Raw genomic sequence first — 15305 nt, forward strand, 5'->3', positions numbered from 1 at the left:
ATGTTAACCACAATAAGCTTCTCCTAGTGTAGGGACCACTGTGAAATTATGGTTGAATTGTGAGTGCAGGCATCTCACAAAAAGTGACGGACTGGTCTCACACACCACCTGGTGTCATGCATCATCATTGACCAGTCCTCGCCCTCTAAAACCTTGGTTTGATAGAGGGCGAGCATACACCTGACGACTTCCCTGTCGTCAGGTGTATGCCCGCCCTCTATCAAACCAAGGTTTTAGAGGGGGAGGACTGGTCAATGATGATGCATGACACCAGGTGGTGTGTGAGACCAGTCCGTCACTTTTTGTGAGATGTCTTCACTCACAATATAACCCAAACCCCAGAGTGGTCACTACACTAGGAGCAGCTTATTGTGGTTAACAAAATGTAAATTATGAACATACAGTAGAAAATGTGAAAAAAATAAATCCTAGTGCAACGGCAAATCCAAGCAGAAAGCGCACAGCTGTATGTAGTTAACGGCCAGAGTATGCCAAAATCTTGTGCTAACAAGAGGAAGGTTAGGAGTTCACTTGATGACACAAAGGAATAGGTAACTTGAAAGGATTTCAGTTAAAGGCCAACTCATGTTTAATTAGCTTTGAGCACACGAAGGTCTTAGGCGCACAATGGTAAGATCACACACTCTACTAAAATTGTATTTACTGTGAGTAAACATGCGCTCACGTACAAGAATGGCTTCGCTTGTTAAGACCTGTTAGAAACTAAAATAAAGGATATATATTAAATTAGGCTAAAGTTAAGGGTCACAGGTGATTTCATGTTTCTTACGATGCCCATGTATTAATCTGATACTGATGTAATAATCCACTGCTGAACTTTTGTAACCCTCATTGTCCAGTTTTGTATAAAAGAAGCTGTTTGTGATGTATCAAATTGAGACCAGCTGCCTGCCTGTGTGGGTGGACAGTCTGTCTCCCTGTCACAACAGTAAGGAGCTGTCTTTGTATTGCCAAAAGGAGTCTCTGTCTTTTTAATTTCTTAAAGGTTTCAATCACCCTGCAACAGAATACAGACATAGCACCTCTGCTCGCTTCAGTTTTTAAGATTCTTCAGCGTGTTTTTATAATAGTTTGAAGCATTAACAATGCATCTCTGAATCTGAATTCAAAAACAAACTTAAAAAAGGGAGGTTTGTGCTTAGATGCAGTTATTAAGAATACAAAGTTGGAGTGAAAATGTGGAGTGAGAAGAGATTTACCTTTATTGACATAGACGTCGATTGTGCACCGTACTCGATGAGCAGTGTGAGGGAACCCTCTGGTTCACTGTTCTGCGGCTGCACCTTGAAGACTGGAAGCTCGCCAGTGTCAGGGGCACATATTTTTAAACGTTCTACCCGCACATACGGAATCTTCTGTTCTTTATTTTCTGCTCTACATGAAATAGGAAGAGAAAAGTGTAGAATTGAAGTCATGCACACACTTAAATGTTAGTGGTTCAATGTTCTTACAGTTTTATTTGACCATGCACAATTAAACATTCTGTTCTTGCTAACAGGCCTACTCTTAGTGTGATGCCAAAATGTTATTACGTTTTATTTCAGCATTAATGGCAAGTGTCTCAAAATTATCTGGGTCACACCCATTAGATATTCTTAGCCCTAAAAATAATCTATGATCTTTTTGGCGAAAATTAAACTAGCAGGCAGCCGCGGTCAGTGCAGGTAACAGCGGTGAGGCGGTGGGGCCGGGTAATGGGGGATTTCGGGGGACGATGCCGAGGGAAAATTAAATCAATAAATAATTTTCCCACTGCATCGTCCCTCCGAATGCCCCCTTACCTGGCCCCACTGCTCATACCTGCACGGACCACGGCTGCTAGCAGGTGTCTCTCACCCACCCACTGAATTATTCTCGGAATAGGAGGTAAACAAACATGTCAGGAAAACTTTACTCTGCATGAGATACAGTGGAGCCCCCTAACTCACACCCTGAAATCAACACGCACAAATAAAAGGGTAATTTACTATCATCTAATATTTATTGTGTGCTATTCTTCTACCAATGAAGTGAGTAAAAACATCCTATCCAGCATCCTACAGTTAAAAGCACGAGTTCCATGGGTACCTAGAATTAGCATTAACTTCTCCCAGGGTCATCAGTACAACCCACTGGAAGACATATGGTGCTAATCTGAAAGAGGAATGAGGGCTCCTTTGGGAGAGGACCTATCTTCTGTCCAGCGCCGGATGTTCTACTCAGCCCAGGGTCATCTTTAGCAGCACACCACAACCCTCAAGGCACAGTAGTCTTCCTGCTTCCACTCTCCAGGTCCCACGGCCTCATGCGGCTGCATGCATGGCACTCGTGTTATCAGGAGTCAAGACCTCCCTGTGATGAAGGCTAACCTTCTACAGTCCCCATTCTCATCAGTTTCTGGAGAACCCTTCTCCTCCAGGGTACATAAGGGAGCACATTCATGCTTTAGTAAAAATCACATGATGAGGAAAGATTTCCATCGACAAAAGGTGAAATGCATTAGGTATTGGATTTGGGGATAATTCATCAGAAGGGTTAAAATGTTGGAATCATGTAATACACATTTTAACAGTGCAGATGAGTAGAATATGACTGCAACAATAAAGAAAGCACAAATTACATTTTTTTAATTGAATGAGGACCAACCTATCGTGCATCAAGTTGTGCATCCAAGGGACTATCTTTAAGAGGTAGCAGGTTCTTGATCAATTTTGGCAGCTTGGGACAGAGGGTGTCCATTGTGAACAAGCAAACGGTTGATAATGATCAATTTAGGATAAACAATAGGAGTGCAGCGGAAGAACAATATTATTCTTGTGAATCTATCGAGTACTGTCCAGTCAAGGTTGAGCCAAAACTCTAGAAAAAGGTCCGCTCTCCTTCAGTGTCCTGCAAAATGAATCTTCTCTCTCTCTTCCTTCGTCCTGTGCTGAGGCTTTGAATAGAGAGTGGAATGTTCCAGACGGTAGGCACCTCTCCCCAAATCCTATGATAACACCTTTATCACTCCACCCCTGCCCCAAATCTTCTGCACAGCATTTTGTGACATACCAACATGGCGACTTGAAGTGGTTTGTTAAAATATCTCTCTGAAAACCTGAAACCACAACCTTAGCTTCCACAATTGCCTGATTCCTTCCCTCCAAAACATCGAAGGAGAAGCCTCCCTCGGAGTGGCTCCAGAGGTTTGGTCTTCTCCCAGTTGATCTACTTGGGATGAGCCTCCCAGGCCTGGTACAGTGTATAAAGTAATTAACACATGCATATTCTGTCACCACCCTTTCCACTTGCCAGAAACAGACCCAGTCATTGTCAAATTTACCTATTTTTGGGGAGGCCTTTGATCCTTCTGATGACTAACAGAGTGATTAACTTGGCCCAGAAAGGCGAACAAAAGCCAGAATCTAATTAGGAACTGAGCCAGAGAAATATGATAAATCTTCAAGTGCCAGGAGTGCAGATATGACAAAATTAACCTTAAATGTGTGCTTGTGATCTTTGGCCTAGAGACTAGGGTGATGCACCATAAGGTTGGTGTGTCACCCTAATTACTAGGCTAAAGAATGGCGACTGTCCTTTCATGCAGATTTCACATGTGTTTTCCACAGGATTAATTATCTGCCAAAGCTGGTTAATAGCACACGTCGAAATAATAGATTCCAATACAATTCTTTTTTTTTTTTTTTTTTTTTTTTGAAAAACCTTTATTTACATTTCAAGCAATAACAAGTATGGGCCTACAACCCCCCGGGGCCGGCCGCTAAGCAATCAGAGCAATAAAGATCAAATGTGAACACAGGCGGCACCTCGGAGAGCAGAATCTTCATGCTAACATAGTCCGACCAGTGAGCAGCGCAGGTAGGACACCAGGAGAAAAGAAGGTTTTTCATTTTATAATGGAACAAGACAGTAGGATCAGGTGCCAGACAATTTCCCAACAGCGATAAAAGGCAGGCAGAATAATAGACGTAAGCAATAAACAGCAATCTATTGGATCAATGGCGCTGACACAGGAAATTCAGGATGGGGAAGAATATCATAAACAGTTGCGCCTGCAGGCCCCCGCCCTAACGCCCAGAGAACACCCCGGAAACTGTGGCACACATGAAAAGGCAACGATTCACAACAAAGGAGGTGTACTACGCTGATCCCAGAAAAGAACAAACAAGAAGAAGCGGAGAAGAAAAAGGAGGCCATGGAAAAAGAGATGAGAGACTAAAGAGTCCCCTCCCCCAACCCCCCACCCTGCACCTCTGCAAATGAGTACGGCCCCACCCCCCAGCAGTGTGCCTGTCGCCCTGGAACTAGACCCGAAATATAGAAGAAACAGGGAAAAAGGAGTAAGAAAAGAGCCCCACCAGACGGGGGGGTAGAGAAAGTATAATAAACTGGAGGAGGGCCTTCAAAACATACCCCCGGCTTCTCCCTCCCGCACGGTGAGGTCTCCCCACAGCAAACAATAAGCAGCACAAAATCGACCATATCAAAAAGGGGATGGGGAGCATTATTCACCTAATATGCTAATAGCTATGTCATGAGAGTACGCAACCCCTGAGTCCGCCCGTCCACTAGATGACCACCCCCGAAGGATCAGCCTTATCCTTGACCACTCTTTACAATTCTGCCCATGCCTACCCCTCGACCCAGCGCCATGTCCGATGTTCCAAGGTAAAGGAGTGTCCAAAAACGACCGGGAAGCGACGCACACAGGTGGGGTGGAAGTCTCTGAGTACCAACACAGTCCGCATCATGGAGGGACGTCTTTCCCAGTGCTGCCCCAGGATCTGCACTGCACACAAGGTCCAGGAAGGCGGAATCAGCCAAAGTAGACAACTGTTGCTGGAATTGTCCCTGAGTCGCCAGAGGCCGTGCACGGGACGAGGCCACCACCTTCCACTCAGGTCCAATACCTCCGGAACAGATCAAACCCTCAGCTAGCCGATCACACGGTAGCATACTGTCCGGAGTGTCCAGCTGTGCACTAATCGCAGGGGTGGCCGCGACATTGTCCTCCTGTGTGCAGTGTGGGAAGTCCCTGTGTACCTGTGGACAGGCAGGCCGCCACTGTCCCAACGCTGATGCCACACCATCGAGCTTACTCCCCAAGACCCCGACGCCACGAGCCAAGGAGAAATGAAGGGCACCAAGGGCCTCTAGGAGGTCGCCGTACCCCAGCACAGCTCTCTGCGGTCGCTCCGCCACACTCCCAAAAGTCACACACTCCCAATCCTGCTGCGACCCAGTGGACAGGATGGTAGGCTGCATCGCAACAAGATGGCCGCCGGGGAGGCCCGACCCGTATTGGGGCCGGGACCCAGGGACAAGCGCCTCGAGGTCCACGTCGCTGGAGACAGGGTTCCGGGGGCAGGCAAAAAATGTATCCGTTGCGTGGTCACGGGCAACAGTCGTCCCCACCACGGACCAGCTCCTGCGAAAATCCGGGAGCAGCCCGCAAGGATCAGGGCGAGCCACGGGCGGCGTCCGGGCAGCTCACAGTCAAAGGCAGGGGCAAGCACCGGAGAATCTGAGAATTGCACCCCCGGGCATGCCCTCAGTCCGCTACGCTTAGCAGTGGGAGCGACCACGGCGAAATGCAGGCCGAGGTTAGCACCGCTCCAGTGGACCGACTCCACCCAGTCACCACAGGCCGCTGTTGTTGGACTGCCACCCGGCCAAGGCGTCCACTCGAGGTCCCGGCTCCAGGACTACATGGGCCGCAAAGTTCAAATGCACATTTCTCCGGCGGTACCGCAGCCAGAAACCTCGGAGTCACACGATCGGTTGCCACTCTCATTCACAAACACGATCGCATAGCGCAGACTAAGGATCTCGTGCAGGATATCCGTGCGGGATGCGGAGGTTCACGGAGCCGGGAGTCTACGCTGCCGTCCCGGTCGCCATCTTGGCTCCTCCCCCTCCAATACAATTCTTGATGTTTTTTTTTTAAAGTTTGCGATCACACCCTAATAATTTATAGGATCTTTTATTCACTAGTAAGTACAAGTGCAATTAAATAGCTTAAAATAGCTGTTTATGTTTTGGTGGGTGTAAGCTTTGTCTTTCATTTGAGAGGATTATTTTCTGTATACTGACACTGCTCATACAACAGTCCAAAAGGGGAAATGCAGTTTCACACATTTTTTTTACTAGAGGGCTCTCTCAAGCCAGATACAAGTGGGTGAAATGTCATTCCCAATCCTGTTTGGAGGGGCATAGCTTAAACCTAAAAATATGCATATACACTCCAGCTATTCTAATGATGTGCTCATATTCAGTAGGATAAATAAATATACCAAAGCTGGTTTATAGTGAGGAATGTACATTTTAAAATGTGCAATAAACGTCTTGAGAGTTATGAAAATAGTTGATGTAACCCTACTATACATAGGGACTATCAGCCATTAAGATGTGCAAGTGCTTAACAGTTTCTATTTAAGGAGAACAATCGTCTAGGTGTATTTATACATGTGCAAGTGAAAAATGCAGTCACTCAAAAGTGAAAGCATCCAATGGCTGGAGTGGGATGGTCTATTGAGTTCTACCTTCTCCTGGGGTGAGAGGAAGTATGATTTAAGTGACATATCAAGAGACAAATCTTGAAAGTGTGTTCATTGAGGAGTGCCCCTATAAATGTATGTATTTTTGTATGCCATTTTTTGGAAAGCATGCAGCTAGCAAGACAGCTAAAACTGACCTAAAAAGCACACACTTTCTGGGCCAAGATCTAGCTTTTTGTCAAATTTGGTTTGAATCCGTTTAGCAGTTTTTGTGATATTGCTGTTAAATTTTCCGATGGAAAAGTTAATTAGGAAAACATGTTTTGCCCCCCTTTTTTTGCCTTCCCTTGATGGATCACCCAAAACTTTCCAGGTAGGACTAAGGTGGATGAAACTTTTTTGGGGGAGAGTTTCTTTAAGATTTGTTAAGGGCAAGATGGCGGCCGGTGCCTCGGTCGAGTGAGTCGGACCTGTACTCCCCGCGGTGATCCCCCCCATTGACAGGGCCACGAAGATGCCGTCAGCACAGAAGTCTTGATTGCAAGACGTGATACCGCAACCATCAACCTGTAGCCTGTGACAGAAGAGAGAGGAGGTGTCTGTTTGTAGCTGGGTTTCCCTCCGGTGATGAGCATACTTACGGCGGCGTCCGCAGTGAACTGGGCGCGTGGAGGAGGTTGGCGTTTCTGTCCTCTGTACCGGGGAAGCTGGCGCTCGCTCCTTGCTCTGGCCTTGACAGTCGGTGGGCCCCCTCAGGCTACTGCAGGAATGCCGCCGAAGGTAGCTTCCAAGGTTTTAAATAAGAATCCAAAACCCCGAGGCGGAAAGCAAGCAGTGGATTCTTCAGCCGGTGGTCAGATGAAGGTAACGGCGGTGGCGGGCATCGGGTTAAACGATGGCTTGGGCTCAGGTTCTCCGTCCCGCTTTAAGACCCCTTCGGGTAAATCTTCTTCTCCTATTCCGCCTGCCTCCAGACAAACAGCTCCTTTGTTCAATAAACGAGCAACCAAAGATACGATACAGCCTGTGACTAGATCGGTTGACGGTGGGATACAACAGACTTTGGACGCAGCTCTTCGTGTCATTCCGGAGGGAGATAACTTGGCGGACAAGATGGGAGCAACATCGGTGAGCCTTAGTAATCAGTGTAATCACTCAGCGATAGGAAACGCTCCAGTTGTGGATGTTGAGTTTTCAAATGTGTTGGATGGCTCAACAGGATGCATGCTGGGAGTTGAAGTTCTTTCTTCTAAACCCAAGGATTTATTAAAAACAGTGGCAGCTCAAGATGGTCCAGGTATTGAGCAGGTTGGGTCTAACCCCGATAGTGACCTAGTTGATAACTTTTTCTCTTTATCAGATGGGTCTTCCTCATCGGAGGATGATGTGACCAGCAAGGATTGGGCGGAGTACGAGCAGGGAGAAATAGATGATTGTATATCAGGCGGATATATGAATTTGGGCCCCGGTGGTACCGTTCGGAAAAATAATAACAAGATTTTTAGTGGAGAGGGGAAGGGTCTAGGGACCACTCTACTGGATAACATTCCTAATGCTGCTTCAGGGGAAAACTTGGCTTGGGATTATTCATTCTCCACCGCAAAGCTACCTACTTTAGACCATGACGGTTCTGGGAATCCTCCTATGCTCAACTCATCCGACTCTCCCGAACCTATCACGCTGGAAATGATTCACGAGACGATGATCTCACATAGAGCAGAGACTAGGCTTGAGAATGCCAGAACACAGAGCGCCTGTCGCAAATTACAAAACGCCATCAGACGTATAAGCAAATCAAGCACTGAGATAGGTATTAGAGTTAACGAAACCGAAAACCGTATCTCAGCCCTGGAGGATGAACTATCAACGCAGAAAGATATGGTGTCTACACTAAAAAAGCAAAAAGATGATGTTACATGGAAACTATCCGATCTTGAAAATCAAATGCGACGGAACAATTTACGCGTTTTGGGTATTCCGGAGGGGACAGAGCGAGATGATCCGAGACAATTTATTATTCAATTATTTACAGAGGCCTTTCCTGAGCTTTCCCAGTGGGACTGGGGGATAGAGATTCAGAGAGCCCACCGATTCCCCATCCACAGAAAACAACAAGCTACACACTCAGGATCGGAATCTGTATATCCTCGTGCTATCTTGATCTCAGTCAATAATTTCTTAGCAAGAGAAGCTGTCTATGATCTGGCGCGCCCTAACCGTAAGAGATTGGCTAAAGGGATTCATTTTTTTGTAAGACCAGACTTTGCGCATGAAACTGTGTCCCGCAGATGGCACCTTCGCCAACTAATACCTATGTTTCAAGCGAAAGGTGCACAGGTGTTCTTAATGAACCCCGCAAAGTTAAAGGTTGTGGTTCAGGGCCGAAACAGTTTCTTTTTCTCAGAAGTATCGGCCAAGGAATATTTGCAACAGCTGGCGCCTGTGAGCGGAGCGGAAGATACTAATGTGGCTTAGAGGTGGCAATTGTGTCTTAGTTATGCTTTTTTTTTTTTTTGGGTCTGGGATACCGCGGGTGAGTCGTTCCGCTCCCCATCACCAGGACCTTGGTCCTATTGCCTCACTATTGGGAGGGTGGGGTGGGTGGGGGGCGTGCAGTGGGTGGGGTGGTGGGGGTTGGTTGGGTGTGGTGGGGGAGGGGAGGTACAAAAAGAAAAAATATGTTCCACAATTGTTTGATTTTTTTTCTGTGCTATTTTTTTCTGTGTGATGTACTTATGAGTGGGCTCCGAAATTTTGAATTTAATGGCTAATTTGAATTTAAAAATTGTAACTTACAACGTTTGCGGCCTCAATAATTTTGAGAAACGAAGGAAGATGCAAATGGAACTAAACCTAATTAACCCTGATATTGTTTGTATTCAGGAAACACATATTTCGTGGTCGGTACGCCAGAAGTTAGATGATTTGGGATATGTTACTCTGGTAGCCTCTAAACAATTAGATACAAAGCGGGGGGTGGCCATACTGGCCCGCCCCTCGTTAGTTAAAACTGAGAGGTTTTTGGCAGATATACACGGCCGATGGGCTATTCTTGATTGTTTAGTCAAAGATATACGGTTTACTCTTTGTAATATATACGGATCTAACCTTGATGAGGCTAATGTTTTTGATTTTTTAAATGGTGAGCTTGCTTCATGGCCCGCACCTATTGTGTGTTGTGGAGATCTTAATATCCATTTGGATAGTGATTGTGATTGGACAAGCCCTACTTCCTGGATATATAGGGGTCGTAAACCTAAAGTTTTTCAGGCTTTAAAGAACCTGATGGCTGATCATGGCCTGGTCGATGGGTGGAATTTTTTATACCCACAGACACCTGGCTATACTTTTTTTTCTTCACCACACACCAAATTATTTCGGTTGGATTATTTCATTATTCCTGTTGCCTGGGCTGCCTGTAGCCAAATTCAAATTCATCCTAGGCTTCTATCCGACCATGCTCCTGTTGCTATCTCTTTTTCTAACGTGGCTATTTCAAGACAGAGCAAGACTTTCACCTTTGATAGGAAATTACTACATGATATCTTATTTGTGAAGCATATGAAAAAGTGGATCCCGGACTTTTTCCATCTTAACCGTGGTTCAGCTGAACCCGCGGTAGTCTGGGATTCCTTTAAGGCATGTTTTAGAGGTGAGGTTCTTAGTTATGCCCTACATGCACAAAGACTACGCAAACAAAATTTGATGCAGCTATTTAATCATTTACGGAATGCTGAATTGGATCTTATAGCTCAATTACAGGTAGATGACGATCCTAAGGATAGCCTAGATAGATTAGCTTGCTGTAAAGCTAAGATCAATCTTGTATGGGCCCAGGAGATTTCGCTTAAATATCACCTCTATAGGAAACAGTTATATGAGTTTGGGGAATCTGCAGGGAGATGTTTAGCTCAAAGGATTCGGGCAAAAAAACAAATATCTAAAATAGATTCTATTTACAATGATCAACAGGTATTAGTCTATGAACCCCTGGCCATCATGAAAGTATTTCATCAATTTTACACTGATTTGTATAGCCAATCGGATGATGGTAACCTTCCACCCGATTTGGGACTACCTGTATTAGATTGGGATAGGCTTGATTCTGTGGCGGCAGCAAGACTGGATCTGCCTTTTACCGCTAAAGAAATTGAAGGTGCATTATTTAAACTTTCTTCGGGTAAGGCAGCCGGGCCAGACTCTCTTCCATCAGAGATTTATAAGACCTTTTATCAAGAGCTTCGTGAGGATTTATTGATCACTTTCCAAGCAGCTAGATTGGGATCTCCCCCCCAGTCATGGGATGCTGCCCATGTAGTTATATTTCCAAAGAAGGGGAAACCTCCTGATCAACCAGGGTCATACCGCCCAATATCGCTGGTTAATTGTGACGGTAAATTGTATGCTAAATTATTGGCAAACCGTATGGCTCCGCTAGTTGCGGGCTTGGTATCGCCACAGCAACATGGTTTTGTGCCAGGGCGGGGGACGGTCGATCACATTAACCGGGTCATAGCACTTCTCGACGCCGCGCAGGTTGACTCCAGATTTCTGGGTCTCGTCCTGCTCGACGCCGAGAAGGCTTTTGACCGCGTGTCATGGAGTTTCTTATGGGAGGTTATGGTACGCTCAGGGTTTAACCCAGGCTTTCTTCGGGCTCTTCAAATTTTTTATCGGTCCCCTACCGCAAGGATATGTGCTATGGGTCTTAAATCGGAAGAGGTTCAGATCCATAGAGGGACCCGGCAAGGCTGCCCCTGTTCCCCTATTCTTTTTGCTTTTTATATTAATCCCTTCATTAGAATGCTCGATCTTAATTCACAAATTCCCCCCTATATTGCTCACGGCACGAAGTATAGTGTTCTCGCTTACGCCGATGATATAGCTGTCATCACGTCTGATTTAAATACTGCTATACCTACTATAGAGCAATTAGCGGACTGTTTTGGCAGATATTCTGGATATAAACTTAACAAAGCTAAGACCCAATGCTTATGTACGGACCAAACGGTAGCTTCTGATAGTAGGATCGTGGAAGAAGTGGTTTACTTGGGCATTAAAATCAGGCCTAAGTTGGAGGATCTTATCAATGTTAATTGGATTGATATACTAGATAAAACCAAACATGCACTGGAGTCATGGCAGAGTCTCCATTTAACTCTGGTTGGTAGAGCTAATTTACTTAAAATGATCATACTTCCCAGAGTACTCTATTTTTTTCGTGCTGTTCCCCTTTTGATACCTGGATGTCAGATTCGCCAATTACAATCGGTCTGTGAAAAATACCTCTGGGCCCCAGGGAAAATTCGTAGAGCTTCTCGCTTTATGACACTGCCACCTGCTCGTGGGGGGTGGGGTGTTCCGGATTTTGCTCTTTATCAGATCTCATGTTTACTTCTAAGGATGCGTATCCTCCTGACCGGAGAGGAATTGTCTAATGTGGCAGAAACACCGTCAATTTATCAAATTACGCTGGGCTCAATTGCAAAAAAATGTTTGATCTCTAATATTGATGGTAGCTATTATAAGCGTACCCGGTTTAAAACTATTATTTCGGCTTACAATGTGTGGAGATCTGTTCGTAAAATGTGTAACATACCCAAATTTCTGATATATACTCCCCTTAGGGCACCTTATCTACTACCGTCTATTTTTGGTGATTCAGTCGCACGAGGCTGGTACTCTAAGGGGATTACATGTCTAGGTGATTTTGTTTCTGACGAGGGTGCTCTTCTTTCTTTTGATACATTAAGACAGCAATTTGATTTATCCAATACTCAATTCTTTAAATATTTACAGATACGCGATTTTCTTTCTAAACACACCACGTCCCTGTCTTCAATCCGTATCATAGATGTTATTAGATTGCAAGCACCTATCGGAATTATTTATAAGGAGCTTATAGCACATCGTAAAGATGATATCCACACAACTAACGCGAAATGGTCATCTCGGCTTCTATCCACATCTATTAATATACAAGAATCTATAAAAATGGCCCATATGGTGTTGTACTCTGCGTCATTGAAGGCTCAGTTATATAAAACTATTTTTAATTTATACCGCACTCCTGCGGTGATGATGAAATGGGGTAGCTCTTCTCTATACTCTAACTCCGGCGAATGTTTTCGCTGTAAAGCTAGTAAAGCTGACATAGTACATGTGTTTTATACTTGTCCCTCTTTAACACCTTTTTTTAATCAAATTTCCAGATTTTTGGGGTATGTGCTTGGTAAATCGGTATCACTGTCATCGAATTTAATCTTATTGGGTATTGGGGAAGAAGCTACCCAAGGACACCCCCTGTATGAGTTTCGTTTTTTTCTTTTCATTATAGCCGCTATGATACGTTTATCAATAGCAACAGCATGGTTACAACCACAACCCCCGAGCTTTGATAGATGGCGCTCTAAATTACTTAATATGTATAACCTGGAAACTAGTCTGTATATGTTGAAAAAACCACGTAAGAGACGATTTGGTCTTATTATTTGGCGCCCGCTAAAAGATTATTTTGATTTGTAAATAACGGTGTTTGGCTCCGCTATATATCATAACCATGTGTAACTATTTTTTTTCGGTTTTCATGATTGTTTGTTAATTGTTAATGTATGATTTTTGTGGAACAATAAAATAAAAAAAAAAAAATAAAAAAAAAAAAGATTTGTTAAGCAGTGGCAAAGTTAAAACGAAACAAAAAAATATATTATACAACATAAGTTTTGATCCAAATGACATGGTAGCATGCCTTTGTTAATCATTATCGAAACACCTTTGGTTGTTGCACACTCTTATAAACATTTATAATAGGAACAGACAACCATGCACTATTGACTACATTTGGCAAAAAGTGGTGGCATTCTGATATCAAAAGGATCAGTAGCTGGACACTTTAAATAAAAGAGGCTGCAGTGAAACTATAAGGGAACAAACTGATACCTTAGTTAGGATGCAGATTTTTTCTAAGTTCACCATTCCAGGTAGGAAAACACGAAAGAGTTTGCTGATGTGCAGGAAGAAGCCTCATGGGTTCTGAGGGACATATCATTTTTACAGTACCAGAAAGAAATGCATGCTTGGGGGCAGGGATGGCTTCAGTGCTGGTGGTACCTGGTACAACAATCTTTTTTGCGCCACCCCACCCATGACCTTCTTTACAATGGATTTCCTCCCTACCACCCTCCAACAGTGCTACTCGTTTCTACATTGTCCCTATCTCATATGCAATTCATTTTTTATAGGGTTACTCATACTAGTGTAGGGTGTAAGAGCAGTTTACATCTCACACAATTATAGACAGACAATGAAATATAAATGTGCAAATCAGTCTATGGGAAATATTCTGCAACATAATGAATTATAAGGTGTGGCAGTCAGCATATTTTAAGAGTGCTTGACCTGGAGAAGCTCAAACACAGGATTTAAAATACACCTCAGTGATTGTGGTTGTCTCTACTAAAAAGAATCTATTTCTACCGAAACAAACTCTTTTTTAGCAACATTAGGATCATAAAAGAGAGGGAAAAATCACATAACATCCAACCTTCACCATGCAGTTTGCACGCAGCTCTTTGATGATAGTTGATGCACTGTAAGTACCAAAATGATTTTTGTGACAAAAGCAGTAACCCACTGAGCTATCAATATAAAATGCTGTTCTGAGATCTGCATAATACATGTTCTTTGCAGCAGGCACATTAACCCACTACGCTACTTTATGATGAGTCAAAGTTCCCACTAGACAAACCTCCGACCTCTATCCAGCAGAAACATTAATAACCAGCGTTATCTTGACGTTGTTGTTGCCTGAAAACTGCTGGGCACACAAGGAGCTCTGCAAGAGGTGCTTTTAAACGTATGTTATTTCTAAGCAAACTGCCCACAAGGACAGCGTCAGGTGCAGCTGCACCGGTCGCACCACCCTAACACAGGATTTAAAATACACCTCAGTGATTGTGGTTGTCTCTACTAAAAAAAATCTATTTCTACCGAAACAAACTCTTTTTTAGCAACATTAGGATCATAAAAGAGAGGGAAAAATCACATAACATCCAACCTTCACCATGCAGTTTGCACGCAGCTCTTTGATGATAGTTGATGCACTGTAAGTACCAAAATGATTTTTGTGACAAAAGCAGTAACCCACTGAGCTATCAATATAAAATGCTGTTCTGAGATCTGCATAATACATGTTCTTTGCAGCAGGCACATTAACCCACTACGCTACTTTATGATGAGTCAAAGTTCCCACTAGACAAACCTCCGACCTCTATCCAGCAGAAACATTAATAACCAGCGTTATCTTGACGTTGTTGTTGCCTGAAAACTGCTGGGCACACAAGGAGCAAGAGGTGCTTTTAAACGTATGTTATTTCTAAGCAAACTGCCCACAAGGACAGCGTCAGGTGCAGCTGCACCGGTCGCACCACCCTAACGCTGGCCCTGCCTGGAAGGTTTCTTTCTGCCGAACAGAACGGAACATGCTGAGTGGGCTGCCAGGACACTGCGACCTGCCAGGCATGCAATTTTGCAAAAAGTACACCTGCTTACCAGAACGAGGCCTGTCAAGCTAGAGAGGACGTCCTACCTTGTTGGACAGTTCTGCAACAGGAGGATGAGGCAGGTTCTTTGCCACACATCGGTTGTCTGGTGAGCCATCTGCTGAATGCTAAATGTGCCCGTTAGGAGCACATTTAGAATTTGACCGAACCGGAGAGCCACATCAAATCAGTGATTCTTCTGTTGCCCCGTACAGCAGTTCCTGACCCTCATTCAGAAATGGAGACCCTTAGAATGCCCTCCTGTCAG

General features: G+C 44.4%; 1 protein-coding gene across 3 annotated transcripts in view; it reads right to left on the bottom strand.

Moving 5' to 3' along the window:
* TRIM66 (tripartite motif containing 66) overlaps nucleotides 1-15305 on the bottom strand; it is a 743368-nt gene that overhangs the window by 74761 nt on the left and 653302 nt on the right. For all 3 annotated transcript variants that reach the window (XM_085648127.1, XM_085648126.1, XM_085648128.1), the window contains exon 14: nucleotides 1221-1395. In XM_085648127.1, the coding sequence (XP_085504253.1) occupies nucleotides 1221-1395 (175 nt within the window). The remainder of the gene's footprint in view (nucleotides 1-1220; nucleotides 1396-15305) is intronic.

The sequence above is a fragment of the Triturus cristatus genome, chromosome 3_2 (assembly GCF_964204655.1).
Source record: "Triturus cristatus chromosome 3_2, aTriCri1.1, whole genome shotgun sequence".
NCBI classification, from domain to species: domain Eukaryota; kingdom Metazoa; phylum Chordata; class Amphibia; order Caudata; family Salamandridae; genus Triturus; species Triturus cristatus.